Raw genomic sequence first — 27,163 nt, 5'->3', positions numbered from 1 at the left:
CTAGCTCACCGGTCAATCCATGGCAATTGAGAAGCTTACTCTTTAGAAAGATCTCTGTGGCCTCTGGTTCTAATGGGCCTCCTCCCACAGACCCAGACCCAGAGTCTGGCTTTGTTGAGTATGCTCCTTCTGTCTTTCCCACCACTCAGAAGCTCTGTGACACCAGCAAACTGAGTTGCCTTGTTTATTCCTGATCCCTAGCACCTGAGCCTGACACCCAGTTGCATAAATTAAATGCAAATGAATGTGAGTCAGAGCAAACAAATTACACAGAGCCCTTGGTCTATGTTTAAAGAAGTCTAGAATCTCTTTTGGGGGGAGGTCATATGGGTGTATGCAAAAGTGTGTGCATATGTACACATGGGTCGAGGTTAGACATCTTCTCCCACTGCGTCCCACCTTAGTTTGTGTCCCTTGCTGAGCCTGGAGCTCACAAACTTGACTAGCCTGACGAGCGTGCTCAAAGAATCTGCTTTCCTCTTTCAGGACTGGGATCACAGTCATGTGTGACCACGCCCGACTCTTTATGTGGAATCCAAACTCCGATCCCACGTTGGTGCAGAGAGCCACCTCTCTAGCTTCCAAAATCTTAATGTTTATCAACCAGTTCTCTTGAGCCTACTGGGTGTTGCTTTGGGAGAGTCAGCTGTAGGAAACGGGCCTCACTGTTCCTTCAAGAGGAAGGGAGAACGGAGTGTTCACGTGCAAGGACCTTCTGGAAAGTTCTGCAGAAGCCTCATGGGGCAGAGAGCATAGGACTTAGGGCCTCAATCCAGGCCTCTTTCTGGGAGACGATCCCAGCTTATTCAAGAAGCTTTGATCTGAAAACAAACAAAAAACAAACAAACAAAAAAACAGACATGAGCCCAACTTTTGCCAAAGTGGTTTGCGATATAATGTGGAGGACATGCAACAGACGGTCCGTCAGAGGGTCCAATAGATAGTTCATCAGGAGGAAAGCAATTCAGGCAACAACCAGAAAGGGTAGGTCTGGGGTCAGGTGAACCTACATCTATCCTCACGCCACAGGCCTAATTTCCTTAGATGAATTTTAATTTCTTCCTCAGCCTGCTTTGAAGCTTAAAAACAACAAATGTAAACTCAGCAACCTGGAACAGTTCATCATGAAGACAGCGGTTGTGGTTAAGACAAATAGATGGGACACTAGGCTGAACACCTGGTATCTTTGAAATTCTAGGGCCTGGGAGCTAGTGCGGTGTGCCCAAAGGTGCATGTCTTCATCACAGGCCCGGTGCAGTCCACCGCTCAGCATGCCCCACCCCCATTTAGGAGGCTGTGAGTGGGAGGGGAGTGGTGGGATTCAGATGCGCACGCACACGTGTGTGTGTGTGTGTGTGTGTGTGTGTGTGTGTGTGTTGGTTCCTTCTCAGCTTCGCCTTTCAGCACTGGATTTCTTTCTCTTGGAAGCACCATGCAAGCCTGGGTTCATGACTCCACCTGCCATCTCCTGGGCCTGGGCTTTGCCCATAGTGACAGAGCCCCCTTGCTTTGCAAGTCCTGAGGCTGTGTGAAATGTCATGTCAGCACCAGATCTAGGCCTTCTGAATAAGCCTGACAATTTCCTAACAAAACAATTTGGTTTTGTTTTGTTCTTGTTTGTTTGTTTGAGGCAAGGTCTCCTGTAGTCCTTCTGCTTTCCGATACCTCCTAAGCCTTGGGATTATAGGCATGCGCACCCAGTTTACATGGTGCTGATACACAGTACACCGCATCCCTGGATGGGTAGATGAACGAGACAACCCCCTCCGCCACCCCTGCCTGACTTTGATACTCGGGGGCAAGAGAGAAGACAAACCTTCAGTCTTCTAAAGGCTAATCACACTGCGAGTGAAGACTGCTGGTTCTTCCTTTCCTCCAACATCCATGTTTTCTTGAGGTGTCTTTCTGGAGACTAGAACAGAACTTCATATGCTGAGGGCTTTCACAGCTGGTATTCATAAGCACCCATCCATTTCCCCTTTCCTTCTCCCAACGCTTTCTTTTCTCCATCTCTTCCGTGTAGTATGAGGGAGCAGAGCTGGGGCCTTGGGCACACTAGGTAGATGCTCTGCCGCCGGACTGCGTGCCACTCCTTGTCTGTCTTTCTGTGTGTGCATTGTATGAGGGAGGGAACATACATGCTGTGCATGAGTGCCTGTGGAGGTCAGATGTCGATGAAGGCTGCCTTCCTTGACTGCGCTCAATTTTTATTTTTCGAGACAGATTCTCACTGAACCTAGAGTTCATGGATTTGTTCGAGCTGGCTGGGTGCATGTGAGCTGGTCTTAGTCACTGTTGTATTGTTGTGAGGAGACACCATGACCAAGGCAACTTTTTAAAGTGAAAGCATTGAATTGGGGTCTTGATTACAGTTTTGGAGGACCAGTCTATGATCGTCACTGCAGGAAACACATGGATGGGGTACTGGAGCAGGAGAGTTTTACATCCTGCTTCTCAGGCAGCAGACAGACAGACAGACAGACAGACAGACAGACAGACAGACACACACACACACACACACACACACACTGGGCCTGGTATAGGCTATTGAGACCTCAAAGCCTACCCCCAGTAACATGCCTCCTCCAACCAGGCCACACCTCCTAATCCTTCCCCACAGTGCCACTATCTGGGGACCAAGTACTCAAACATCAGCCTATGGGGACCATTCTCATTCAAGCCAACACACACACACATACACACACACAGAGACTCACTCACACACGTGAGCGCGCACGCACACACATGCATACACATTTGCATTTGTATGTATGTACAGGTATACATTCATGTTACCACATATAAACACAGGTTTGCACACACCAGAAGTCAATCCCTGGGGTCTTCTTCAATGGCTCTTCACCTCATGTACTGAAGTAGAGTCTCTCAATGAACCCGTAGCTCACTGATTATGTTAGTCTAGCTAGCCAGATTGCCGTGGGGAGTCCCTGTCTCTGCCTGCGTCCTGGAAGTTAGGTTTTCAGGCAGGCACTCTATCTGCCAACATCTACCTGGGTCCTGGGAGCCTTACTGCATGTAGTCCTTGGGCTTATACGGTGAACACTCGGCTCATTAGGCCTAGTCTTGCAGTTTTGTATTTTTGAAATCTGGTCTCACTACGTGGTCTAACTATTTGTCTTTCTGTCTCTGCCTTCTATATGCTAGGATTATAGGCATATGCTACTATGTAAGTGTATATGTGTATATACATCTACATGTAATATATATCTATATATACTTATGTAGATATGCATTCTTATCTATCTAGATATCTATAGAGATAGACATAGATTATTTTTCTTTTGGATGATACGAGTAAGACCCAGCCCATTTCTGAGTATTTATTGAACGACGCATGCTGTGCTAGGTGTACAGATCTGCTTCTTCAGCATGCCTAGCAACCTCATGAGGCCAGTTATATTATTGCTGCCATCTTGCTTTGTTCTATACAGGCCTGGGAACGGTCTATAGCAGCTATGCTAGAGGTTGGGAATGAGTGAGTTTATTAAGTATATGACAAGCCAAAGTAAAGAATAAAGAACAGGGGATGGATGGATGGATGGATGGATGGATGGATGGACAGATAGCAAAACATCACCAAATTGGGACCTCAAAACACCCAGCAGAAATCTAATGGGAAAGCCACTAATAAGGTTGCCAACAGGAGTTGCCAATAAGGAGAACCCAGGACAGAAGGACTTGTCTACTGGTGAGGTCTCCAGGTATAAGAACAAACAGGGCAGACAGAGATGACATCATCAGCTTGGGAACTCACAACACCCAGCAGGAACTGACTGGGGAAGCTGAGTCAATCTGCTGGACTTCCCAAATAAGCTTGCTCTCCGTGCCTCAGCTTCCTGAGGCAGAACTTCTGGTTTCTCTTCCCTTCTCGTTCTTGTTACAGACATTTTTATATCATGTGATAAACGAAATTTATATCTGCTGGGAAAAAAAAACTTACCTTCTAGCTGTTTTTCAAGAATGCAATGTAGAGCCGGGCGTGGTGGCACACGCCTTTAATCCCAGCACTCGGGAAGCAGAGGCAGTCGGATTTTTGAGTTCAAAGCCAGCCTGGTCTACAGAGTGAGTTCCAGGACAGCCAGGGCTACACAGAGAAACCCTGTCTTGAAAAACAAAACAAAACAAACAAACAAAAAAAGAATGCAATATAGTTTTGAATTTCTTTTTGTGGCTGTTAAAGACTTACTTTTATTTTTAGTTATGTTCATGTGTACAGACGGTGGTGTGTGCACATGAGTATAGGTGCTCTCAGAGGCCAGAGGCGTCAGATTCCTGGGGACTGGAGTTATAGGTAACTGTGAGCTGCCAGGTGGGAATTGAACCTGGGTCTTCCAAAGAGCAGCCAGTGCTCTTATCCAGTGAGCCACCTCTCCAGCCCCTTGTTATTGTTCTTAAGATAAATTTTCAACATGAAACTCAGCTGAACTCCAGGTAATCCTCCTGCCTCAGCCTTCCATACAGGTATACACCATAACCCTGACACCCAGCTTTCAATGTCTAATTACACATTTTGAACACAAGTCTTTAAAGTTCACTGAGTTGACGTCTTTCCTCTTACGGTGTAGACTGACGTTCTGGCTGCTGATGCTAACGAAGAGGAAGAGATTTGAGGGAGATAAAAGTGAAGGGAGGACAGGACACAGATGGGACACAGTGTGCTGGCCCACAGAGCAGCAAGACAGGTTTGTTCGGGAGCTGCCATCGAAAAAGTGTTTGCTTACAGTTGATTTTGCTTAGGTGGCTTCAAGCTACCCTCCGGTAGGCTGAGAAATGAATGGGCTTTCCATCCTGGATCGCAGGTTCTTAAGCAAAGCTCTCAGTGGAGCTCCCCCAACCCCCAAAGCTGGCTGCAGGCCACACAGCAGGTGTCGGGAATTGGCTGAGGTTCCCGGATTTTCAAATGACATTTGCTTTTGAAACACCTCCAGGGAGCGGGGACGTGAATGGAGTCGAATCACGTGTGCATCCTGGTGCCCCGTGGGCAGCAGAGTAACTGTCTTTCTGGAGAGGATTTGCCCAAAGCTAAACAGAATCAAGCTGTTTAGCCAAGCACAAAGGTACCTACCAATAATCCCAGCACTGGGGAGGCTGAGGAGGACTGCCAGGACTTCCAGCCAGCTTCCGCTGTGTATGCAGGATCAGGGCTTTAAGGGTTGGATGGCTAGGCTCTGTCAAGAAAAAAAAAAGGCCTGGAAATGTAGCTTAGCAGTAGTTTGTCTACCACGCACACGGTTGTTTGATGTCTTGCGTTATCATGTGCATGCGTGCATGTGTCCTAGAGTGTACACACACACACACACACACACACACACACACACACCACATGCTAATAGCTGTCGTAGGATGGCTGGCAAAGATTTCCCATCCAAGGGGAGCTCTAATCTATAACTTCCCTCAAAGAGAAGCCCCAGATCTGCCCTGGTAAGTTTGCCAGTAGGATGCTCTGAGGGGAATGGTCAGGGCTGTTGGAGGGATACTGCAAGAGAAACTGCTTTGTTAGACTTGGTGATGGACTGGACCACTGGACCACCGATGCACACCAGACCACCATTTCTTCCCATGTGGATCCAGCAATGCAATTCCCAAACCCTTAATCTGTGAAAGCCCACCCGTTCTGTGAAAAGCAAGCGGTACCTCCTGCCCAAAGGGATCCGAGCATGCTCCTTGCTCAGTGGTCTGTATCAATGAAGGAAGAGGAAGGTTCTAAGGTGGATGCGAGCTTACGTGCTTGTAACTGTCCAGCACTTGGGAAACGGAGACAGATCAGGAGCTGAAGCTTCATGGCTACACAGAGAACTCGAGGCTAGCCCGCACTACTGGAGACCTTTTGCTTCAAAACCCAGCGTGAATCCACTAAAATTCAGAAACCTTCTGAATGCCCTTCCAGGTAAAATAAACTCTGTCAAATCCAAACTGGAACCGGTCTGAGTCTTCCCATAAAAAGCCACAAAGCATCAGAAGGTGGTGATGCCAGTCTAGGAAATAAGACAGGAGAGCAAAGTTAGCTGCAGACCCATAGGCATGATGGGTAAGGTAACTAAAAACTGGAAAAGGACACGAAAGAGATCACAATTTCGTTAGGAAATTCTTAGAAAATTGGGTCAGCGAGATGGCTTAGGGGTCAAAGCAGCGACTGTGCCATTCTGAGGTCATGACTTTGAGTCCCTTGAACCTAGCTAAAGGTAGAAGGAGGGAAGCCATTCCCTTGAGTTGTCTCCTGACCTCTACACACACCCTGCACCATACGCCCTCCTCCCAGAAAAATCAGAAACACAGGGCGGCGGTGGTGGGGGGTTGTTGTTTGTTAGTTGGCTTTGGTTTTTGAGACAGTGTTTCCCTGCGCAGCCCTGGCTGTCGTAGAACTCACTCCGTAGATCAGGTTGGCCATGAACTCAGAGATCTCCCTGCCTCTGCCTCATGAGTGCTGGGATTAAAGTTGTGTGCCACCACTGCCCCGGCAAGAAATAAAACTTAAAAAAAAAAAAAAGAATTTTTTTTAACTTAGAAAATGAAAAAAATGGATCTAGGTGGGGAAACGGCCCCTCCTGAGCCTAAGAAAGAGCCCTTTTTCTAGTTGAGGTTTTTCTCTGGACTCCTTGCTGCCTGTGGTCCTACCATAGAATGCAACACTCAGAACATTGGAAGTTCAGGCTCAAATCCCACTGCATGCATCCCCTACCTGGGTGAGCCTCGGTCTCTAAATCTGTTACAAACAGATGACCCCACCCTCCAAGTCTGTGACATGAATGTCACGATGTGTGAAAAGCCACCCCCCCCACCCCCGCCAAGTTAAGTAGGCAACATCCAACATCACGCAATAAAGGACGGCTATTGTTATCATAAACTGTCAGTTCCCTTAAGGTGTAACCGTAATTGATTGGGAGTGTTATCGAGTTTTTGAGAGTGTCACATTTAATGGCTGCTGAGTATGCTATTTTCTTTGACATTCTTTTAAATGTGTTGGCTGCTTCCAATTTTACCTTCTTATAAATAGCTCTGTGATAAACACTGTTGTAGATATACTTTTGCCTCCCTCGTATTTAGGTTTTAAGATTATTTCCCAGAAGCGAAATTACTGGGTTAAGGAGGATAAACATTTTTAGATTTCGTGCGCACGATGCTTGGTAGCACGCAGCAGGTGTCGTTTCTTCTATTCTCCTCCCAAGCCCCCATCCCCTCACCCGCTTACCTTCTCAGCATTCTAGAACCTCCCTGCCCCCACCAAGGAGGCTTCACCCTCCCAGGAAATGACACAGGCCTGCTTCCTTCCTCCCACTCTCTGTGGGATAGTGTCTCCTCCAGTTGTCCCCTTCCCCCTCTCTGTGCAGCAGCAAGTCCCCCCTGAGTTTCCACCTTTCTCCCAGGCTTCCCAGGGCAAGACCATAGTCTCTGCATTTCTTCCCCCTCACTCAGCTAAGACCTCGTCCCCACTCCGCGCTGTTCATGGGCAAATGGTCTTACTAAGGGCCAATGTGGACTACGCTAGAAGATGCGACTAAGAAGCCTTCCTCCTTGGGCAGTGGGATACGGTGAAGCATACCTGTACCGATGTAAGACAGGACCTTTGGCACAATTTCCTAACAGGAGAGAGAAGGTCAAGGTGAAGGTGTGAGGATTGCGGAGCTATAATTGTTGAAAGTCTCCTGTACAGTGAGTAAGTCAGTATGGTTCCAAGGAAACAAGCCACTTCACAAAGCGATACAGCTGCCTTCTCTATCCTGGAGTGAGTTGTCCTTGTTCAGTTGTAAGATCCAGGGGACAAGACAGGTGGGACTGTCACAGGGAGGGAAGAAACAGACACTGTAAATAGACTCAGTAGAGTAAAAATTAAACAAGGGGCAACAGAGACCCCACAACAATCCAGATCTTTGGTTCTCAGTGCAATTCCTGTTCCTTCTGAGATCGAAGCAAGTATCAGGTCCGGATCTGCCTACTTGAAAAGGCCGCATCATAAAGACAAAGGAAAGGCAGTGAGGCTCAGTGGGTAAAGGTGCTTGCCACCAACCCTGACAACCTGAGTTCAATCTCCAAGAGCCAAATGATAGAAGGAGAGAACTCCGCGTGCATGCTGTCCCCCACACCGGTAAATAAATACATGTGATAAAAAGTTGAAAACAAAACCCCACACATTTTGCCTTTGACTTTTTTACTTCCTCGGTGAGCACACACTGTTCTTACAAGTGAATTAGCTGATAGCCAAGGTAAATGAATCTCCCCAGGACTGGGGCTCACCTCGGGGATTGCTCCGAGCTCTGCACTGTGGACACACCTTTTAATCCATTCCCCCCATCTGCTTGGCCCACCTAGGGATGTGAGAGACCCATGATGTTGCCAAAGGTCTTCCAAGTCCAGGACACTGAGCTACACAGAATGAGGCTCCGACGAAGGCTGGAAGCCCTCAGAAAATACAAGCTTACTCTGCAGATAACTGGCACGAGGAAGAAAATAATAAACGGGACAAGATCCAGTCTCGTGGCAAACTTTTTTTGCCTTCAGTACACCCTCATCCCATTCCAAAGCCACAGGGGACAGTCATGGTTTTTACGCCATTAAGCCCCTCCTGTACAAGACGCCTCCTCCCCTTCCACTGAGACCTGTGTCTGTGGGCTAGAGATTCTCCACCTTCCCAGTGTCTCGGGCTTTTGTTTTTTTGTTGCTACCAACTCGCTCTCTGAGTACCTTAGAGACAGCCTGACTGACAGTCACCATGGGAGGGAGACTCAGGACGGCAGATAGGCTCTGAGTGTGGCAGGAGTGATAAGAGTACATCCGGCTGGGGGTGGGGAGAACTAAGCTGTGGTTTCTTAGAGGTGCAACAGTGGTCGGAGCTGTGCAGGGCCGAAGGATGATTATTCAGGGACAGGAGGGGAAAAAAAGCTCAGATGGCATCTGGATTTGTTGTTTGCTTGAGACAGGTTCTCCCTTTGAAGTTCTGGCTGGCCTGGAATTCCCTGTGTAGACTAGATTCCTCCCAAATTCACAGAGACCTGTCTGTCTCTTCCCAAGTACTAGGATTAAAGGTACACACTACCATGACCAGTGGAATTTGGATTTTTTTTTTCTCTATCTGCAGGCCATCGAGGTTTTTGAGACAAAGCCGGTGGGCCCTCTGTTCAAATTTATTCTTAAAACTATGGCCACCGAGGATAAGAAACCCGAAAGGCTTGGAAATGGTCACACAGAATACTAGACTTGTAGGGTCTGGAAAGGGTAGCAGAGCTCTTTAAATTCCGACTGTGAGCAGCATCAGCTATGTCATTGATGGGATCCGATTGTAAATTAAAAATGTAGGGTCTTAAGCCTTTCCAGATTAGTGCATAGGATTAAACCCCTGGAGCATGCCTTTAAATACAAGGCTGTATGGAGCAACAAGCTATGCTGGTGCAGCCAGTCCTTGTGGCATGACAGAGGAGGGCAGGTCAGAAGACAGACTGACAGAGCAGCTGCGGGTCCTGGGAAGAAAAGAAATAATGTACCAAGAACTTAGTGCCTTGCTTCCTAAGCCACCCTCTGCTTACCAGACCCCTCACAGGAGCCACGACAAGCTCTAACTTGTTAGTGTGTCTATGCCTCCCTCATTCCCGTCCTTCCCTTCAATCCCTAACCCTGATGCTACAGGATCTGTGTGGCACTACCATTCACTCAATCATTGATTAAAAACTTGGATGTCACCCTCCCATGAAGTCCTGCTCCCCTGGTGTCTCCATCACATCCCTGGGTGTCTCCATCACATCCCTGTGTCTCCATCACATCCCTGTGTGTCTCCATCACATCCCTGTGTGTCTCCATCACATCCCTGTGTGTCTCCATCACATCCCTGTGTCTCCATCACATCCCTGTGTGTCTCCATCACATCCCTGTGTCTCCATCACATCCCTGTGTGTCTCCATTCACATCCCTGTGTGTCTCCATCACATCCCTGTGTCTCCATCACATCCCTGTGTCTCCATCACATCCCTGTGTGTCTCCATCACATCCCTGTGTGTCTCCATCACATCCCTGTGTGTCTCATTCACATCCCTGTGTCTCCATCACATCCCTGTGTCTCCATCACATCCCTGTGTGTCTCCATCACATCCCTGTGTGTCTCCGTCACATCCCTGTGTCTCCGTCACATCCCTGTGTCTCCATCACATCCCTGTGTCTCCATCACATCCCTGTGTCTCCATCACATCCCTGTGTGTCTCCATCACATCCCTGTGTCTCCATCACATCCCTGTGTCTCCATCACATCCCTGTGTCTCCATCACATCCCTGTGTCTCCATCACATCCCTGTGTCTCCATCACATCCCTGTGTGTCTCCATCACATCCCTGTGTCTCCATCATATCCCTGTGTGTCCATCACATCCCTGTGTGTCTCCATCACATCCCTGTGTGTCTCCATCACATCCCTGTGTCTCCATCACATCCCTGTGTCTCCATCACATCCCTGTGTCTCCATCACATCCCTGTGTCTCCATCACATCCCTGTGTCTCCATCACATCCCTGTGTGTCTCCATCACATCCCTGTGTGTCTCCATCACATCCCTGTGTCTCCATCATATCCCTGTGTCTCCATCACATCCCTGTGTGTCCATCACATCCCTGTGTCTCCATCACATCCCTGTGTCTCCATCACATCCCTGTGTGTCTCCATCACATCCCTGTGTCTCCATCATATCCCTGTGTGTCCATCACATCCCTGTGTCTCCATCACATCCCTGTGTCTCCATCACATCCCTGTGTGTCTCCATCACATCCCTGTGTCTCCATCATATCCCTGTGTGTCCATCACATCCCTGTGTGTCTCCATCACATCCCTGTGTGTCTCCATCACATCCCTGTGTCTCCATCACATCCCTGTGTCTCCATCACATCCCTGTGTCTCCATCACATCCCTGTGTCTCCATCACATCCCTGTGTGTCTCCATCACATCCCTGTGTGTCTCCATCACATCCCTGTGTCTCCATCATATCCCTGTGTCTCCATCACATCCCTGTGTGTCCATCACATCCCTGTGTCTCCATCACATCCCTGTGTCTCCATCACATTCCTGTGTGTCTCCATCACATCCCTGTGTCTCCATCATATCCCTGTGTCTCCATCATATCCCTGTGTGTCCATCACATCCCTGTGTCTCCATCACATCCCTGTGTCTCCATCACATCCCTGTGTGTCTCCATCACATCCCTGTGTGTCTCCATCACATCCCTGTGTGTCTCCATCACATCCCTGTGTGTCTCCATCACATCCCTGTGTGTCCATCACATCCCTGTGTGTCTCCGTCACATCCCTGTGTGTCTCCGTCACATCCCTGTGTGTCTCCGTCACATCCCTGTGTGTCTCCGTCACATCCCTGTGTGTCTCCGTCACATCCCTGTGTCTCCGTCACATCCCTGTGTGTCTCCATCACATCCCTGTGTGTCTCCATCACATCCCTGTGTCTCCATCACATCCCTGTGTCTCCGTCACATCCCCTTGGACCTTTTCTTTCTAAATCTTCTCCCATTCACATGGCTTCTTCCCAGCTGTAACCACTGCCTGCCAAGTGCAAGCAAGTCTTTACCAGCTCAGGTCTGGATTGTCTACGAAAACTTGCTGTCCCTCTCCCTGACCTCAGTCTGGATCCCACTCCCACTCTCAGATAAATCCCCCATCCTCCACAGAGCCACTTCCCTGATGACCTCAAATGGTAACTCAATCAGGTCACTAGGACCCTGTGCATAAGATCCAAATGTCTTAAGTTCTCTTTAGTTTATAAGAATGGGACACATTTTCATTGGCTCCAGTGGGAAAAGACAAATGGGTTGGGCAGTGTGTAGCCTGAGACATCAGGCCTCATGGGACAAGGTGACAGGATATTTTCTTTGTTGTAGCTTCCAGGTTATGTAATTCATGCCTCTTGAAGGAGGGCAGTCCAGATTGGCTGGTGTGCAATTCTAGGACCTTAGTGTGAGCCACTGTGAGCTGAACTTCCAGTGGAGCAATCTCTGCTGTGTAGATTGGGGCAGTCTGGTCCTAGGTGAGGGTCTCAGGGGTGCTAGGCTGTGCCTCTATGGTACCATTCCAACCTGGCCTAACCTGCATCATGATTTCAAGGCAGCCTGCAGCTCTCTAGGAAGAAGGTGCCACCTAAAATATGTTTCATGGTCTGTGGGGATGGTGGGTGAAGCCTCAGACGCTGAGTTTGATCTGTAGGTCCCTTATGGTGGAAGGAAAGAAAGGGTCCCTTGTAGACTGACCTCTGACCCCCCACCCACGTGCAAACCGACAAAGTAAATAAACAGAAGCACAATGAAGTGCAAACAGAACCATGGGTTTACAGAAGTGTTAATTTCTCTCTTCTGAGGGGGAGTCATTCAAACACCTCCAGGCATAACAGGCTGGGTTGTTTGTTTCCTTCACAGCAAGTGGTTTCTACTCATTCTTGGAAGTTTGTCTCAGCTCTCATTGCTGAGAAACTTTCTCTAGCCTCCACTTCCACCACAGCCCACATACCATGGGCGTGCAGACACAGACACTTACAGAGGCCCGAGACTGGGCTGGGGCTGATGGATTGGAGTCCTGTTTTCAGTAGTGTTACCAAGCATCTAACACAAGACTGGCTGGTGCCGGTGCTGGGTATTATTTGTGAGGCCTGAGATGAAAGGCGTGGGTGGAGACTGCTAGCTACATCTTTGGTGTTTTTTTGTTTGTTTGTTTTATGTGTGTGGGTGGGGGTCTATAGTGCTTAGATTGGCCTTGGGTTTTTGATATTTTTTTTTCTCAGTCTCAAAGATGCTAAAATTACAGGCCAGCCACTGAATACTCAGGATAGAGTATACAGTGATTGAATCGATTGCTTGAATGAAGATATGACCCAGAAGCAATGCCAGCCATTACTGTTGCTGGGACTGATTGATTGGATAGCAGAATGTGATTTCTGCTTTCTCCTTAAAAATATCTCATCCGCTTATGGGGGCTGTAAATGGATGCAAGGGTTTGTTTTGTTTTGTTTTTCATGAAAAGATAACAGCGAAATAGTTGGCAAAGGATTTGTAGGCAGAACGCATTTGCATCCCACGTGCCCTGACAGCTAGCAGAGCCCTCAGTAAATACTTGCAGAGAGGACAAATCACACTTAAGTTTCCGGGAATGGGAGCGGGCAGCATGAAGCTCCGGAGAGAATGGCAGGGGCAGACAGCCTGGGATTACATTTTATCCACCATAATCCCACAAATCCAGAAGCCACCTGGACAACAGTTTACTGGACTGAGCCTTACAGCTCCCCACAAGCTGCCCAGAACCACAGAGCTCCCGAGTCGGTGTATTGTTCAAGGGGGGGCGGCTTTTTGTTTTGTTTTGTTCTTTGAGGCAGGGACTCACTATGAAGCTCGGGTGGTACATTGGTGAGAGCAATCTTTGGAGAGAGCCAAAAGGGGACTGTCAATCATCCGAGGTAGAATCCACTTGACCTCTCCGGCTCACCCATTCACAACTCCTCCTTTTTACTCTCAGGAACTTTTATTACGGAAATTAAAAGGTAACAAAAGTGGGGGTAACGTGTTAGAAAGAAGCCCCCCAGCATCAAGATGACCAAGCCACGCCGCATCTCGGCTCATCTCAGAGGCTCTATCTCCTTGCAAGCGCAGAGACACAAGCGGGAGCGACCCGGAATCCGGGATTCACCGGGAGGCCCCAGGGGCTCCATAGCGCGGCCACGGTCACCTCCTCTTCCCGCACGGCGTGGGTCACCTCGGCCTGGTGGCGTTCCTGACACCCCACCGGTAGTCCGGGGTGATGCGTGAGTGAGTCTCTCGGCGCCGGGCCCCCCGAGAGAGGCAGCGATCGCCCGCCACTTCCTCTTTCTCGCTCTGACTAAGACGCCCTCTCTCCAGCCTGCTCCCTGGGTGGAGGCGGGTGCCCGCAAGCTCCACCCACGGGCGTGGCCAGCCAGGGGGCGGGGAAATACCCATATTTGGCCTTATATGGGCACTCACGTCACAGGACGCGCACTCATTCACATAAAACGCTGCGCTGCCGGCGGAATCCCCAGCTTTCTGAGGCAGCGAGCCGCGGGGCCGGGAGCCCAGCGAGCGGGGCGTGGAGAGCGTCGCGCGGCCCCTCGCGCCGGGCTCCGTTTGCAGGCCACAGCCCCCCGCGAGGTGGCCCGCCCGCCCGCCCGCCCGTCCTCTGGCAGCTGTGGGGCGCGCAGCGTCGGGCCGCTGGGTGGCAGCGGCATGAAGGTCACGTCGCTCGACGGGCGCCAGCTGCGCAAGATGCTCCGCAAGGAGGCGGAGGCGCGCTGCGTGGTGCTCGACTGCCGGCCCTACCTGGCCTTCGCCGCGTCGAGCGTGCGCGGCTCGCTCAACGTCAACCTCAACTCGGTGGTGCTGCGGCGGGCCCGGGGCGGCGCGGTGTCGGCGCGCTACGTGCTGCCCGACGAGGCGGCCCGCGCTCGGCTGCTGCAGGAGGGAGGCGGCGGTGTGGCGGCGGTGGTCGTGCTGGACCAGGGCAGCCGCCACTGGCAGAAGCTGCGGGAGGAGAGCGCCGCGCGCGTCGTGCTCACCTCGCTGCTGGCCTGCCTGCCCGCCGGCCCGCGGGTCTACTTCCTTAAAGGTGAGTTCGTCCCGGAGCCGACTGCCCTTTGCCACCCTCCCTTTCCCCGCTGCACCCTGTGTTACCAGGCTCCAGGGTTACCTCCCTGCGTGGGAACTCTGGACCGAAGAAAGTCACCACTTGCGGGAGTATGCACCCCGTGGTTTGACGTGCGCTTGGGAGGTCCTTGCAACACGTCAGCGCCCAGGGCTTCCTTCTCCCCACCCGCCTTTCCTCGAAAGCGTCTGGCATCCTGTCTGTCCTCTGGGTTGGGTGGGCTGGGAAGGTGCTGCGGGCGGTGCTCCCTAGCAGTTCCGGGGGCCCAGAGCTCATGCTGGTCACTGGCGCCGTTGGCAGGCCACGGGGGTCGGAACCTTTCTGTACAGATCTAGCGCGATCAAACAAGTTGAGACCCTCCCCCAGGAGAGTGGCGCCGCGGTGTCCCCTTTCTTCCCGCCTAGACAATTAGAGCACGCTAGGCTGTGTCTTGGTGGGCCTCTTGCCTTTTTGACCCTGGCAAGTCCCTCCCCTTCCTCTCCCTTTATTGCTTTTTATTGTTATCCTCCAGCCTCCTCCCCCTCCTCCCCCCAACTAGGCCGTTCTCAAGCTTAATTTGGGAGCTGACAGCTTTCCCACCCCTTTCATCCTGTCATCCCCAGCAGGGGATTATCCTCAGAGACTACCAACCGGGCAACCTAGTTAGGAGAGGTGCTGCAGAGGCTGTAAAGATTTGGAGGAGATTCTGCGGCCTTTGATTTTTAGGCCTCCGAGAACTGCCTGCAGGCCCGACTTATTTCACCTGCTGTCGAGATAACTTTGGCTTCCGGTTGTGGGTGTGTGATTACTCTCAAACCCCACATCATTGATTTCTGGGTCATTTCCTGTGACTACTCCTGCCTTCTAAACTCAAAAGTATGGGAACGCTGGCCTGGGTGCAGGGGAGAGAGCTGACCTCAGATAGAGCCCCAAAACTCTTGATGACTAAACCCCTTGTCCAGGAACTCTGTTATGGTTCAGAATTCAGGTGCAGTGAGTTGAAGACCCAGTGTCAAAGCCATGCAAGTTGGAATTTCACACACTGTAGGCCAGGAAGGTCCCGAGGCAAGTGGGTAGCTTCCCAGCTAATTAACACCTCTTGCTAACTGTTCCTTGTTGATCCCATTGGGAGGTAACAGGTGGATGTTGCTGCCTCCCCAGCTGCAGAATCTGCAAGGGTGGGTGGCCTTTTCTAAGCTCTGCAGCGGTCTCTCTCACTGTTAAAAAATGAGGTAACATTGTGTCCAGGTGACAATCTGAATAGCCCCAAGGGTGTTTAAGGAGATGTGTGTTTTCAGCACACCCTAAAACCTAGTTCCTCCCCAGAAGCAGCACCAATGAATTCTTCTTGGATAGTGTCGCTCATGGATGGCTTTTTAGATTGAGCCCATGTCATTCCAGATCCTGCCTCTTTTCTTGGAGATCTTGGAGACATCAGTGTCGCTTCGTGATAGTGCCTTCGTGATAACCACTAGGCTGCTTCCAGCCTGGCTGTGTGAAAAGCCGTTACGGAGAGGGTAGATGTCCTTGCCGGTTGTTCTGGCATTGTGGGGTCTTGTCCTTCATTCAGACCGTGAAAGACATTATGCCTATGGTATTTGATAGAATTTGCTGCCCTTATGACACCACTGAAGTTCACACTGTGACAAAGAGTCCCTTTCTCTTAAATAGAGCACCCCAGATGTGCATTCGGCTCTGACCTAGTGGAGCTGGGTGTTGGTGCCAGGCCCCTTATACTTCCTACAGTTCTGTCTCCCACTGAAAGGAGATGCTGAAGACCAGTTGGGTGGCTGTGCTTGCTTATATAGAGTGCCTGTGCGCTGGCTCTCTGTTCCTTTGGCAACACAGTGATGATTGAAAGTAGACTCACTCTGAAGAAGGTTGAAGTGGCCTGAGGAATTGCTAGCACTCTTGCAATCCGAGTGAGGCACAAGTGAGCCAGCAGAGAGGAATGCTCTGTCTCCACACCTCCGATGGGAGTGGGCGGAAGGCAGAGACCTAATCTCCTGACCCCAGCCTGAAGAGGCAAGCCCTGTGCGCTCTGCCTGTGCTCTGCCTGTTTTGTGTTAGGTTGTAAGCAACACCTCTTTCTGCCCCTCCTGCCCACCAGCTCTAAATGGTCTATTTAAAGCCTAGAGACAAGGCAGCCCTATTATAAAGCCTCTCTTCCTTTAGTTTGGTAGTGCTTGGACTAGTTTTTTCTCCAAATGCTTACAAACCTCTTATTTTGTTTCCTGGAACCCAAACTGTTGAGCCCAGGCCTAACCCTATGATTTATTGACTAGGAAATAGCCCATTCCCCCAAGGATATGTGGATTAGCATCAGTCTGTAAGGGGCTGCATTTGACTTCACCTCTACTCCCAGACCCCTTCTAGCCAGACTCCCGGTCTTCATGGCAGAGAACATGACCATGTGTGGAAGACCAGAAATTTCTCCAGGGAGCCAGGGAGCTGTCTGTCTGGTGACCACAGGGGCCATTGGGGAGTACTAAGTGGGGACAGGGGCTGAGGACAGGGGCGGCAGAAGCTGAGAGGAAGCCAGAATGACAAGGTGACTCATCCCAGGAATTGGCTGCAGCTCCGGGGAGGGAGCTGGAGGCTGCCATGTAATCCCGTAACCGTTTGCTGACTGCAGGAGTAAGCCCTCCACTGTTGGGCTGTCAGTACCAAAAGATGGAAACGAGAAAGGAAGGTTTTAGAAAGGACTTGGTCTCAGGATGTGTGCTTAACTAGTGACATGACAGCAAGTGAATCCTTGAGGCCAGTGAAAGACAAGTAGGTGTTCTGGGGGCTCTCTGAAGTACCTCAGGTTGCTCTCTGTAAGAACAGAAGGTTCCTAAGCAAGGATGTCCAGTCCACCTCTAAGGCCTTGGCTTTCTAAGGCCTCTGGGGTAGGGTTGTTGTCTTTTCCCTGCTGGTCCTGGGACTCTGATGTGGATACATTCTATTACCTAGTCTTTTTCTTTTTCTTGAGGCATCTTCAACTCCTCTTCTTCTTCCTCCTCCTCTTCCTCCTTTCCCTCCTCCTCTTCCACCGCTGCAGCAACCTCCAGCTGCTAAGATGATAGGCATGTACTCCCATCCCCTTAACCCTTAATTGAGCCGTCCATCCGGGGGGAGTTGAAATACAATACTGGCATCCTTGCATGTCCAGAAGTCTGCATTTCCCATTTGGTTTCGAATGTACTAACTTGATTTATGACCACATCGGAACTGTAGAAGAATATGTCAGTGGCTTTAGGACCCTTCCAGTGAGAGAGGGCCAGCGCCGTCACGAGTGGGAGAGGATGCAGCTGCAGTTTTGCTTAGAGCAAACAGGCTAGGGGGAAAGCCAGTTATGGAGTCTTAGAAATCAAAGAAAATTTGCATAATCACACTTTTGTTTACATAAACAAGAGAGAGAAAAAAAACCAGCTTTTGTTTTTGGAAAGGATATGGTTAATATTTACCAGATGCCAGATAAGTCACTTCTGATAGACACAAAACGTTAATCATTGCCTCTCTTTGAGAGACCTTTAAAAACTGATGGATTGATGATTGATTGATTGAGGGGTATGTGCACCATGTATGCACAGGAACCCCAGAAAAGGTCAGAATAGGTGTTGAACACACGCACACCCCGGCTTGAATTCCACATGTGAGATGCCTTCTAGGTGCTTTGAACTGAACCTAGGTCCTCTGCAAGAGATGTAAGTGTCCTTAACGGCTGAGCCATCTCTCTAGCCCCTAGTGACAGACTTTTAGAAGTGTGTGTTGGGGTGGGGGGTATGTGAGTAAAGTATATTTTTTAATTCTGAAAGTAGTGGCTTTGTTCAGTTTCCTTAAAATTATACTTATTTATTGACTGTGCGTGTGTCATAGATAATCTGCAGGATTGGTCTCTCCCTCCCTCATGTGGTTCTCAGGAGGAGTCAGGTCGTTAGGCCTTGGGCCTTTGCCCTCTGAGCCATCTCACCTGCCCTGGTATTATCATTATTATTATTATTATTATTATTATTATTATTACTATTAAGTCATATTATTACTTTAGGGCATTTGTCACTGTTTTTTATCTCATGCAGTGAGGTGGGGGAATATTTCCTGACAGTCTGAGAATCTAGTGCTTTTGCCTGGCTCACACTTTGTTTATTCCTTTATTTCTGAAGGGGGGTATGAGACCTTCTACTCACAGTATCCTGAGTGCTGTGTGGATGTGACGCCCACCTCACAAGAGAAGATCGAAGGCGAGAGAAGCCTCCTCAGCCAGTGTGGAAAGCCCGTTCTCAGCGTCGCCTACAGACCAGCCTATGACCAGGTATGTGCTTCTCAGCTGCTGCCTCTTCCTCAGCATCCCCACTCAGGCTGGCTCTGTGCAATAAGGGAGTTAACCCTGCTCTTCAGAGTGCTGCTGTCGCTTGCCAACAGGGGTGCTCATCCAAGAGTAAGTGGGCATTCTTCCTGCACACACACAGCTAACTAAAGTCCCTGGGCCACAGGATGCTAGGTAGCTTCTGGAGAAAAGAGGAAGTAAGAGATAGCATTATTATTATTCGATGGCTTGGGAGGTTCGGGGAAACTGGGAAATATCGGTTTGGGTTTCCCTGAAGACGTTCAGAGCTGACTTTCAGGTTTCCTGTGGTTGTTTTGTTTTATTTTGTTTTAAGATGGGTTTTATTTTATGCACATGAGTATTTGCCTGCATGTATGTATGTGCATCACGTGCCTGCCTGCGGAAGTCAGAAACGAGAGTTACAGGGGGTTGTGATTTGCTGTGTGAATCCAACCCAGGCCCAGGTCCTCTGGAAGAACAAGTGCCCCTAGCTGCCATCCCTCCAGCCCCATTCTCAATGGTTTTCTCTTAGGGGTGGAGGTGGAGATAGGCTTGCTACATAGCCCAGGCTACCCTGGACTTAAGAGATTCTCCTTCCAAAGTCAAGGGTTCTAGGCTTGTGCCACCATACCTGGCTACCTCCTGCAGCTTTCCAGTACTTTCCGTAGATTCTGGTACCAGAGGAAGCGGAGATACTAAGAGGCCTGGATGTTTCTGTAAGCATATAAGGTCTTTTGGTTTTTCCTCTAAAAAACCAAAAGTTGTACTTTGTACAACTCACTGACCGTTAGGAACTTAGATGCCTGTAAAATGAGGGGAGGGGAGGGAACACAGGTGAACATCCAGGCCTGATAGAAACCAGAGCTTGGGCCATCCCCCAACCCCCTGCCATCTCACTGAGGGCAAAGTATTAATTAGGGGATGACTGTCAGTATAAGGCCAGTGTGCAAAGACTCCAGCTGCTGGTTCAAGGCCACCCTGGGCTCATGGCTGTTCTTCAACTCTCTCTTCTTATTCCATTCCCGTTGGCTTAGACATCTGACTTGGAAGGAGGTTGTCAGGCTTTCCCCAAAAACAAAGAACATATACAGTAAAGCCTGACAAAGAGCCTTCTAGACATGGCTGAAAACAGCAGCTCCCTGCCATGGGCAGAACCCAGCCCCTGGGGACAGAGTTCTAAATAAAAACAGGTGGCCTTGTTTCTAGTCGGATCCTCGGTCGTTGGAAGCCTCTTAGCCTGGCCAGCTGCCAGAGTCATGGGGTTCTATTTGTTTTCTTTCATGAAAGATCAGCTTGCGGGATGAGCCTGAAGCCCCAGCATTCGTCTCAGCTGGATGCCTGCGTGTGTTTGTTTTGTTTTGTTTTGTTGTTGTTGTTTTAATTTGGGTTGTGTTTGGCCCCTTTCTCAGAAACTGACAGAGAAGTAGGCCTAGCAGCAGGTTGTGAAAACCCTGTAGACCTTTAGCCCACTGAGGGTGGGGTGCTCTGATAATGTCTTCAGCCCTCACCACGGGAACCCCCGTACATCAAGAGAGGCCAGGCGAAGCTGTCACATCCTCTGGGTTTTCTGACAGTCTTTGGTGTCTTCCTCTTGAGTTGAACAGAAGACTCAGGAAAGACCTAGAACTTCAGGACTGTGACGGGCCAAGCTGCAGGGAAGTTGGAAGGTATCCCAGTGCATCAGACTTTTCCAGGAGCTCAAAGGAGTGTCCAGCCTGCTTCTTTGAGGGGGTGGCTGTTGGTGCCACGGGGCATGGGGGTGGGTGTCGGGTGGGGCTATAGCTGATCAAAGGCAGAGTGGAGTCTTGGACTTGAGTCTCTGAGCTCTTTCCCAATAAGAACCATTTTTTTCCAGTTTCTAAGCAGTAGGGAACTTGGGCTAGGCTAGGCTGGACCAGACGGGCCCAGGGGATAGTCTGCCCTCCGGCCAAGACCAGACCTGTGGGGATTCCTGGACTTCAGTATCTGCCTGGTGTCCTCCTTCCCCAGGAGAGAAACTGTATTCTATTTATTCATTCTTCACCTGAATGAACAGAACAGCTGCATAATGCACAAGTTAATAGTGCAGCCAGGATCTCAGTTGTGACTTAGCAGTTATCCTGAGAGGACAGACATCGTTCGCAGTTTTTTGTTTAGGGGCTATCAAAGTTGCCCACGCTCCTATTGGCTGCGAAGCTAGGACTTCACCCAGAGCTTCTCTCTCAGACGTTGGTTCCCAACCTTTGCACCACACTGCCTCTGGAAGGCCTGCCCTGTGTGATTTGAAAGGGGAAGGGTGCGCGTGAACTTACATCTAGAGAAAGGCAAGAAAAAAAAAGGAAAATATTTTCTTCCTGCTCTTACTGACAAACCGGATAGCTAAGCCTGGTACACACCCATGATACCAGCTGCAAGTTCAAAGGCAGGCTGGCTCCACACAGAGAACATGTCTCAGGGAGGGGGAGAGCAGAAGCAGAAGTATGTGTGTGTCTGTGTGTGTGTGTTCCTATGCAAGTTCTTATTAACCTTACACACCTTCTGTTACTTTTGTCTGTACAGTGGTTAAAGTTGCTTTTGCGTGAACACTTCCAGTGCTGGATAGGTGGCCTGCTGCCGCCCTCCCTCATTTCATCGCTGACCTTTTCCTTACTACCAGTCTGGCTGAGAATCTCCATTGCACTCTTTTTGGGGGACAGGAAATGGGGGGTTCCAACAAGTCAGTGGCCTCCTCTTGGCACCTTAGAACCCGTAGATATGCAGAATCCGTCTCTCTAGTCTCAGGTCTTGGGCCCTTTGTCTGGAGCTCCAGGCATCTGGGTGAGGATGATGACCTCAGCCCTCTAACTCCTACACTCCATGTGAAGGTCGGGGGTGGGGAAGCCCCTCTGCTTGTGGTCTAACCGCTTTTCTGAGACTGAATTCTGGGTAGGTAGTGGTTATTTTCAGTTCTAAGAAATCATACTTTTGTGGGGGAGAGGACACACGTTAGAACGCTGTAAAAGAGGATACTCTGTCCAAGCCTTGTCCGTTTGATGAGTGGATTACTTAGGAAGCTGCCTTTGGAGGTTCAGTGGTTTGAACTGGTTCTCTCTCTCTCAGGGGAGTATGGATTTAAACAAGGGCCCTTTCGGTCCTCACATCTTCCCATCCGTGTTAGCATCAGAAGGCTGCTAGAAATTCTAACCTCCTTTGTGTGTGCGAAAAATGGAACTCTGGTCCTTGTGAGTTTTGCTGTCACTGAGTCATGAGGGCAGAGAGTGTGCCAGGATGCAGGTACCACCCACACCCTTGGCTGAATTTCCCTGGCTCCGAACCCTCTACCTGGAAACCAGAAAGGGAACCTCCCACCTTAAGAAACAAATAGGTCAGGGTGGTTTTTTTTTCTTCTTCCAAATGAGCAAGCTAATCAGATCTTTCCTGGTTGTCCTGTGTCCCTGCTCTAGGGTGGCCCGGTTGAAATCCTTCCCTTCCTCTACCTTGGAAGTGCCTACCACGCATCCAAGTGCGAGTTCCTCGCCAACCTGCACATCACAGCCCTGCTGAACGTTTCCCGCCGGACCTCCGAGGCCTGCACCACCCACCTACACTACAAGTGGATCCCTGTGGAGGACAGCCACACTGCTGACATTAGCTCCCACTTTCAAGACGCAATAGATTTTATTGGTAGGTTCAGCAACCTCCCCCGGCCCCACCTCCATTGTTTTGAGAACCTCCTTGGAGTGGAATATATATTTTTTTTACCTTTTGGTATTTTAGTTTGGTTACCTTCTTGGAAAGGAAGGAATCTGTTGTTTTTGGTGGACAGCAACTTCTGCAGCCCTAGGTAGCCTCAGGTTTGCTATGCAATCAAGAATGACTTTGAGACCTGATCTTCGTCCACCTCTCAAGTGGTGGGGCCAGGAATCTACCACCATGCCTGGCTTAGGGAAAGTGTCTTGTATGTGTAGCCTGTAGAGTTGGGGCCACAAACAGGAGTGGCCATGAGAGAGGCCAGGGGAGGTCTGAGTTCCTGTTATTAGGAGTTCTAGTGTACCGATAAATGAATTCATTTTGCTTTATAGCAATACTTTGGAGCTCTTGTTTCGGGGCAGGAGCAGGGTGCATCCCTGTGTGATGTTCTAGGAGGAAGGCAGGGGGAGAGCCTCCTGCTACGTAGGTTAGGCTATTTTTAAAGCAGACAGGATGGAGGGAGCACTCCTTATGCACCAGTCCTCGAGGGCCCGGCAGCTTTCCGCAGTTCTGGAAAACAGATTTGGAGGCAGTATTTTCAGCTAACTCCGGATTAAAGATAGCACTGAGTCAAGCCCCATGCCTTGTACACAGCATATCTGGCACCTTTTGCATCATTCCGGTGTTCCTCTGAGGCAGTTGTCATCTGTCAAGCCTGAGGCCTGGCCTCTCGTTGGATGGAGCGTGGGCTCTCAGGTGTCTTGCTACTTACAGTCCGGATCTCTTTCCCCGCATTGTGTTTAGCCTGACCTGTCTGCTTCAGATGTGGAGAAACACTCCTAGGCCTTATGGTCCCGCCTCCCTCTTCTCTTCCTTCTTTCTCTTCAACATGCATACTCGTTGGGATTGAGACATCATTTTCCTAGATCTGGTTAAAGGCAGGTGTTAGGCACAAGGGTAATTACTTAGCACAGGTAGCAATTAAAGGGCCCCCTTCAGCCACGTGGAAGGAAGGGCCTGTGCTCACCACACACAGTATCATAAGAAGTCTTGACAAACTCACCAGAGGCACAGACTGTGGCTCTCCCAGTCAGCTGAGTCTCTAGGCTCAGAAGCAGCCATGCTGGGTAGTTGGTGGGAACTCTTGACTTTCCTTCATGCCCTGGGGAGGGCTCTGCCCTTTTCAGTCTGTTACTTAATTACCTGGATGGCTACTAAATGAAGTCATGGGACCTGCCCCCATCCAGCTCTGAGAAACCTCCCTCTGCATCCTGTGTGTTGCGTCTGTTTGTGGACACAGTCACACAGACCCAGAGTGTTTCAAAAGCACCTGGTATGTTTTTTAAACCCAGACACGTGCCCTGATAATGGAAGGAGGGGCCTCCCCAGTGGCCTTGGACTCAAATTAGCTTCTAAGGAAGTTGGAGACTGAGGGTGGCAAGAGCCTAAGGTTTAGAAAGGTCCAGAAGCAATGCCTTTTGAATCCTTTCTGTTCTTGAACAAGACAGTGGCCCATACGTGCTCACGGCCAGTGGGGGAGGGGGGGAGAGGAGACAAGACTCTGTAATTGTCTCAACCCCATAACACCAGGGACTTGGGGTCTCTCCTCAGAGCTGGCTTACCATGCTTGTTGGGGCCCGGGTTCCTTATTAAAACTACTTCTGGATTGATGAGTTGTCTGCAGTAAGAGGCTGTGGGCATGCGCTGGAGTTTTGTTGTTCTGATTGGAAATCTCAGAGGCCCCTCCCTGACCCCTTAGATATTTGATCTTTTGGATACAGATCCATTTTCAAACCTCTTGAACTTTTTAAGTGCATGGGTCTCCACCCTTGTGGTAAGAGGGCATTTCCACCTTCGTCTTTTTGTTTGTTTGTTTGTTTGTTTTGAATACTTTGGTCTTACACAGTAGCATTTACAAGCTACATTTAACTTCCTGTGAGTAATCATTTCCTCTCTCAAGAGACGGAATTGTGGAGACCTTTTTGTATGGTTTTGATTTGATATGTACTCACCTTTAGCCCTTCCTATTTTTAGCAGTTTGACTGGGAAGGGTAGAACAGGAGCAGAGAGATCCTTCACATACACACACACACACACACACACACACACACACACTTTGTCATGGTAATCGAAAGAATGCTAACTGATGGTGGTGACTTGAGCAATGACTCCCCATTGTTGAGCAAGATGGAGTTTGCAAAAGCCATTAATATTCTCCATCTCGTAAGCATCACTTAGGCAGGACTATAATTAGTGGCCGGGCACGGTTTGTTATATGTTTGGTGGTGAGAACCCTGAAACCTCACCAAGCATCCTGCCCTGGCGTAGCAAGACGGGGAGCCCAGGGAGTGCAGAAGACCTCTTCCGGGATGGGGCCTGTGTCATCACCATTAGGTCAGAACTGGAGAGACTTAAGTTGTTTTTCCAGGTTGGTCCAGGTTTGAGCCTAGGATGCTCTCAGAAGATGACACACACCCAGTAATGAAACCTGCATGTGGTTTCGAGGATTTTCCAATGGTGTTTGAACCTGACCCTGGCACACAGGTTAAGGTGGCTATTCCCAGCGAGGATGTTAACCGATCTGGCGCGTACAGGGAAAAGATCCGTGCAGGTGTCCCCGGAAACAGCGTCATGGAGTATAAATATCCTCCCTGGGACATGTGTGGCTGGGATTCAGAAGCACATTTTGAGCCTAGGCTTGCCCTGAGCCTGTGGCCCTCCCATCCATGTTGCAGACACTGGGTTTGTACACTCTAGGATGGACCCCCATGCTCAGCTTAAGGACCTTACACTGGCCCAGGGAAGGACAGCCAGGTTACACAGGCTGTGTGCTCTGCGGGCCCGCATTTGGTTTTGCCTCTAGACTCGAGTCTGACTTACTGGCTTTCTTTTTGCTTCTTTCCAGACTGTGTCAGGGAAGAAGGAGGCAAGGTCCTGGTCCACTGTGAAGCTGGGGTTTCCCGGTCGCCCACCATCTGCATGGCTTACCTCATGAAGACCAAGCAGTTCAGGCTGAAGGAGGCCTTCGATTACGTCAAGCAGAGGAGGAGCGTGGTCTCTCCCAACTTTGGCTTCATGGGACAGCTCCTTCAGTATGAATCTGAGATCCTGCCCTCCACACCCACCCTCCAGCCGCCCTCCTGCCAAGGGGAGGCAGCCAGCTCCACGTTTATAGGCCATTTACAGACACTGAGCCCTGATATGCAGGGTACCTACTGCACATTCCCTACCTCAGTGCTGGCACCGGTGCCCACCCACTCCACAGTCCCAGAGCTCCACAGGAGCCCTGTGGCCACAGCCACATCCTGCTGAGACTGGTCGGCGGCTACCAGCGAATCCCCAAGAGCAACTGTGAGTTTTGTTTTGTTTTGTTTTTTTAAACTTGTGGACATTTCATACCCATGCAATACTGAAGACTGCTGCCCGCTGCCCCCAGTGAGATGCTGAGTGGTCAGCAAGGCTTGCAGATGCACTTCAGGCCAAACCCCAAGGATGGGCTCTCGGAACTGTATGGAAGGCCAAGCCATGCCCCAAAGCACAGCACGTGCTGACTGCTGTACTTCCGGAACCCCTGCCCACTCAGGACCACCTAGTCCTTGCACCTCAAAAGTTCGCCTTTTCATTTCAAGCATATAAGGCAATAAATAAATCCTTGCAGCAAAGGGAGAGCGAGCTTCGCTGGACCAGGACGGGAGAAGCCAATTCACCTAGAAGGAAGCACAATTTTCACTGTTTTTTGAACTTCGGTCAACCTTGTCTGTCTCTGTCGCTTCAGGGAAGAGAACTGGTCACCGCCCAGTCAGAAAAGTTAACTCCGCTAGATTTGTCAGGACAAAAGGTACCTGCCATTCTGAACCCAAGAGTGCTTCTGAGATTCTGTCTAGGGTCCATGGAAACTGTTGGTAGAAGGAGACGCTGTCGCCTCGTCGGGGTTTCTTGCTCACCAAGGGTTCCTCGGTGACCTTGGACTTTGATGTTTTAAAAAAAAAAAATACTTGAGCCTGTCTCATGGTATCTAAAGCACCTCTGGTGTCGTTCAGAAAGTTGTCAGACCCTAGACCAAAAATCACCCCTCTGAGGAGGTGGCAGTAGCTGCCTGGGTCGTGTTGGTGGTTTGGTTGGTCGGTGACTGACACTTGTCAGTTTAGTGTCCTGTGTTCTTTTTGTCGTCCGTTGTGACAATGTTTCCCTCCCTACCCCCGGGGGAGTTGTTTTCAAACTACTGATTCTGGGATCTGCATCTTTTGCAATGTGGTACTACTTAACGATCCATGGTAGATTGTTTTCCAGGGGGAAAGGCAATAAGCTCCCTTAGACCCATGCGAATGTGAAGAGAAGCAGTGTTGCTTGGTTGGTTGGTTTTTGTTTTTTTTTTACATAGTACAAAATAAAAATAACCAAAAAAAAAAAAAAATCAAAGTGCTTGTTCCTGTTAGTGGTGGCTTGGGATAGGCAGGCACACCTTTGGGAGAGAACTGAAGTCTACCTTACTGTCTTTGTGTGGCCTTTAAGAATACCACGTGCACACCCAGTACCTGCAGAGGCCAGAGGGTGTCACGCACCCCCCTTAACTGGAGTTACAGATAACT

At 49.8% G+C, this 27,163-nt stretch overlaps 1 protein-coding gene and 1 long non-coding RNA gene across 3 annotated transcripts; one reads left to right on the top strand and one right to left on the bottom strand.

Moving 5' to 3' along the window:
- Window positions 1-455: 455 nt before the first annotated feature.
- On the bottom strand, window positions 456-8,606 carry LOC147000118 (uncharacterized). The gene is made up of 6 exons (XR_015046194.1): window positions 8,254-8,606; window positions 7,562-7,794; window positions 5,746-5,996; window positions 5,087-5,189; window positions 1,817-1,912; window positions 456-821 (listed from the first exon to the last, which is right to left on the bottom strand). It is a non-coding gene; the product is annotated as an uncharacterized LOC147000118 (long non-coding RNA).
- Window positions 8,607-13,971: 5,365 nt separating this feature from the next.
- Dusp5 (dual specificity phosphatase 5) lies at window positions 13,972-26,957 on the top strand. 2 transcript variants are annotated; one of them, XM_085833997.1, is made up of 5 exons: window positions 13,972-14,103; window positions 14,149-14,602; window positions 18,763-18,911; window positions 22,349-22,568; window positions 25,480-26,957. In XM_085833997.1, exons 1-5 carry the CDS (start codon window positions 13,972-13,974, stop codon window positions 25,884-25,886), a joined length of 1,362 nt encoding a protein of 453 aa, XP_085690123.1. In that variant the 3' UTR covers window positions 25,887-26,957. The 2 variants fall into 2 exon arrangements, with proteins under 2 accessions (XP_085690123.1, XP_021007753.1); XM_021152094.3 differs by lacking the exon at window positions 13,972-14,103 and having other exon boundaries at window positions 14,169-14,602.
- The last annotated feature ends 206 nt before the right edge of the window (window positions 26,958-27,163 follow it).

The sequence above is a fragment of the Mus caroli genome, unplaced genomic scaffold, assembly GCF_978045245.1.
Source record: "Mus caroli unplaced genomic scaffold, Mus_caroli_1 scaffold_20, whole genome shotgun sequence".
Lineage (NCBI taxonomy): Eukaryota > Metazoa > Chordata > Mammalia > Rodentia > Muridae > Mus > Mus caroli.
Note: the sequence above shows the minus strand (reverse complement) of the source record. Positions and strands in the feature narration are given on the sequence as shown.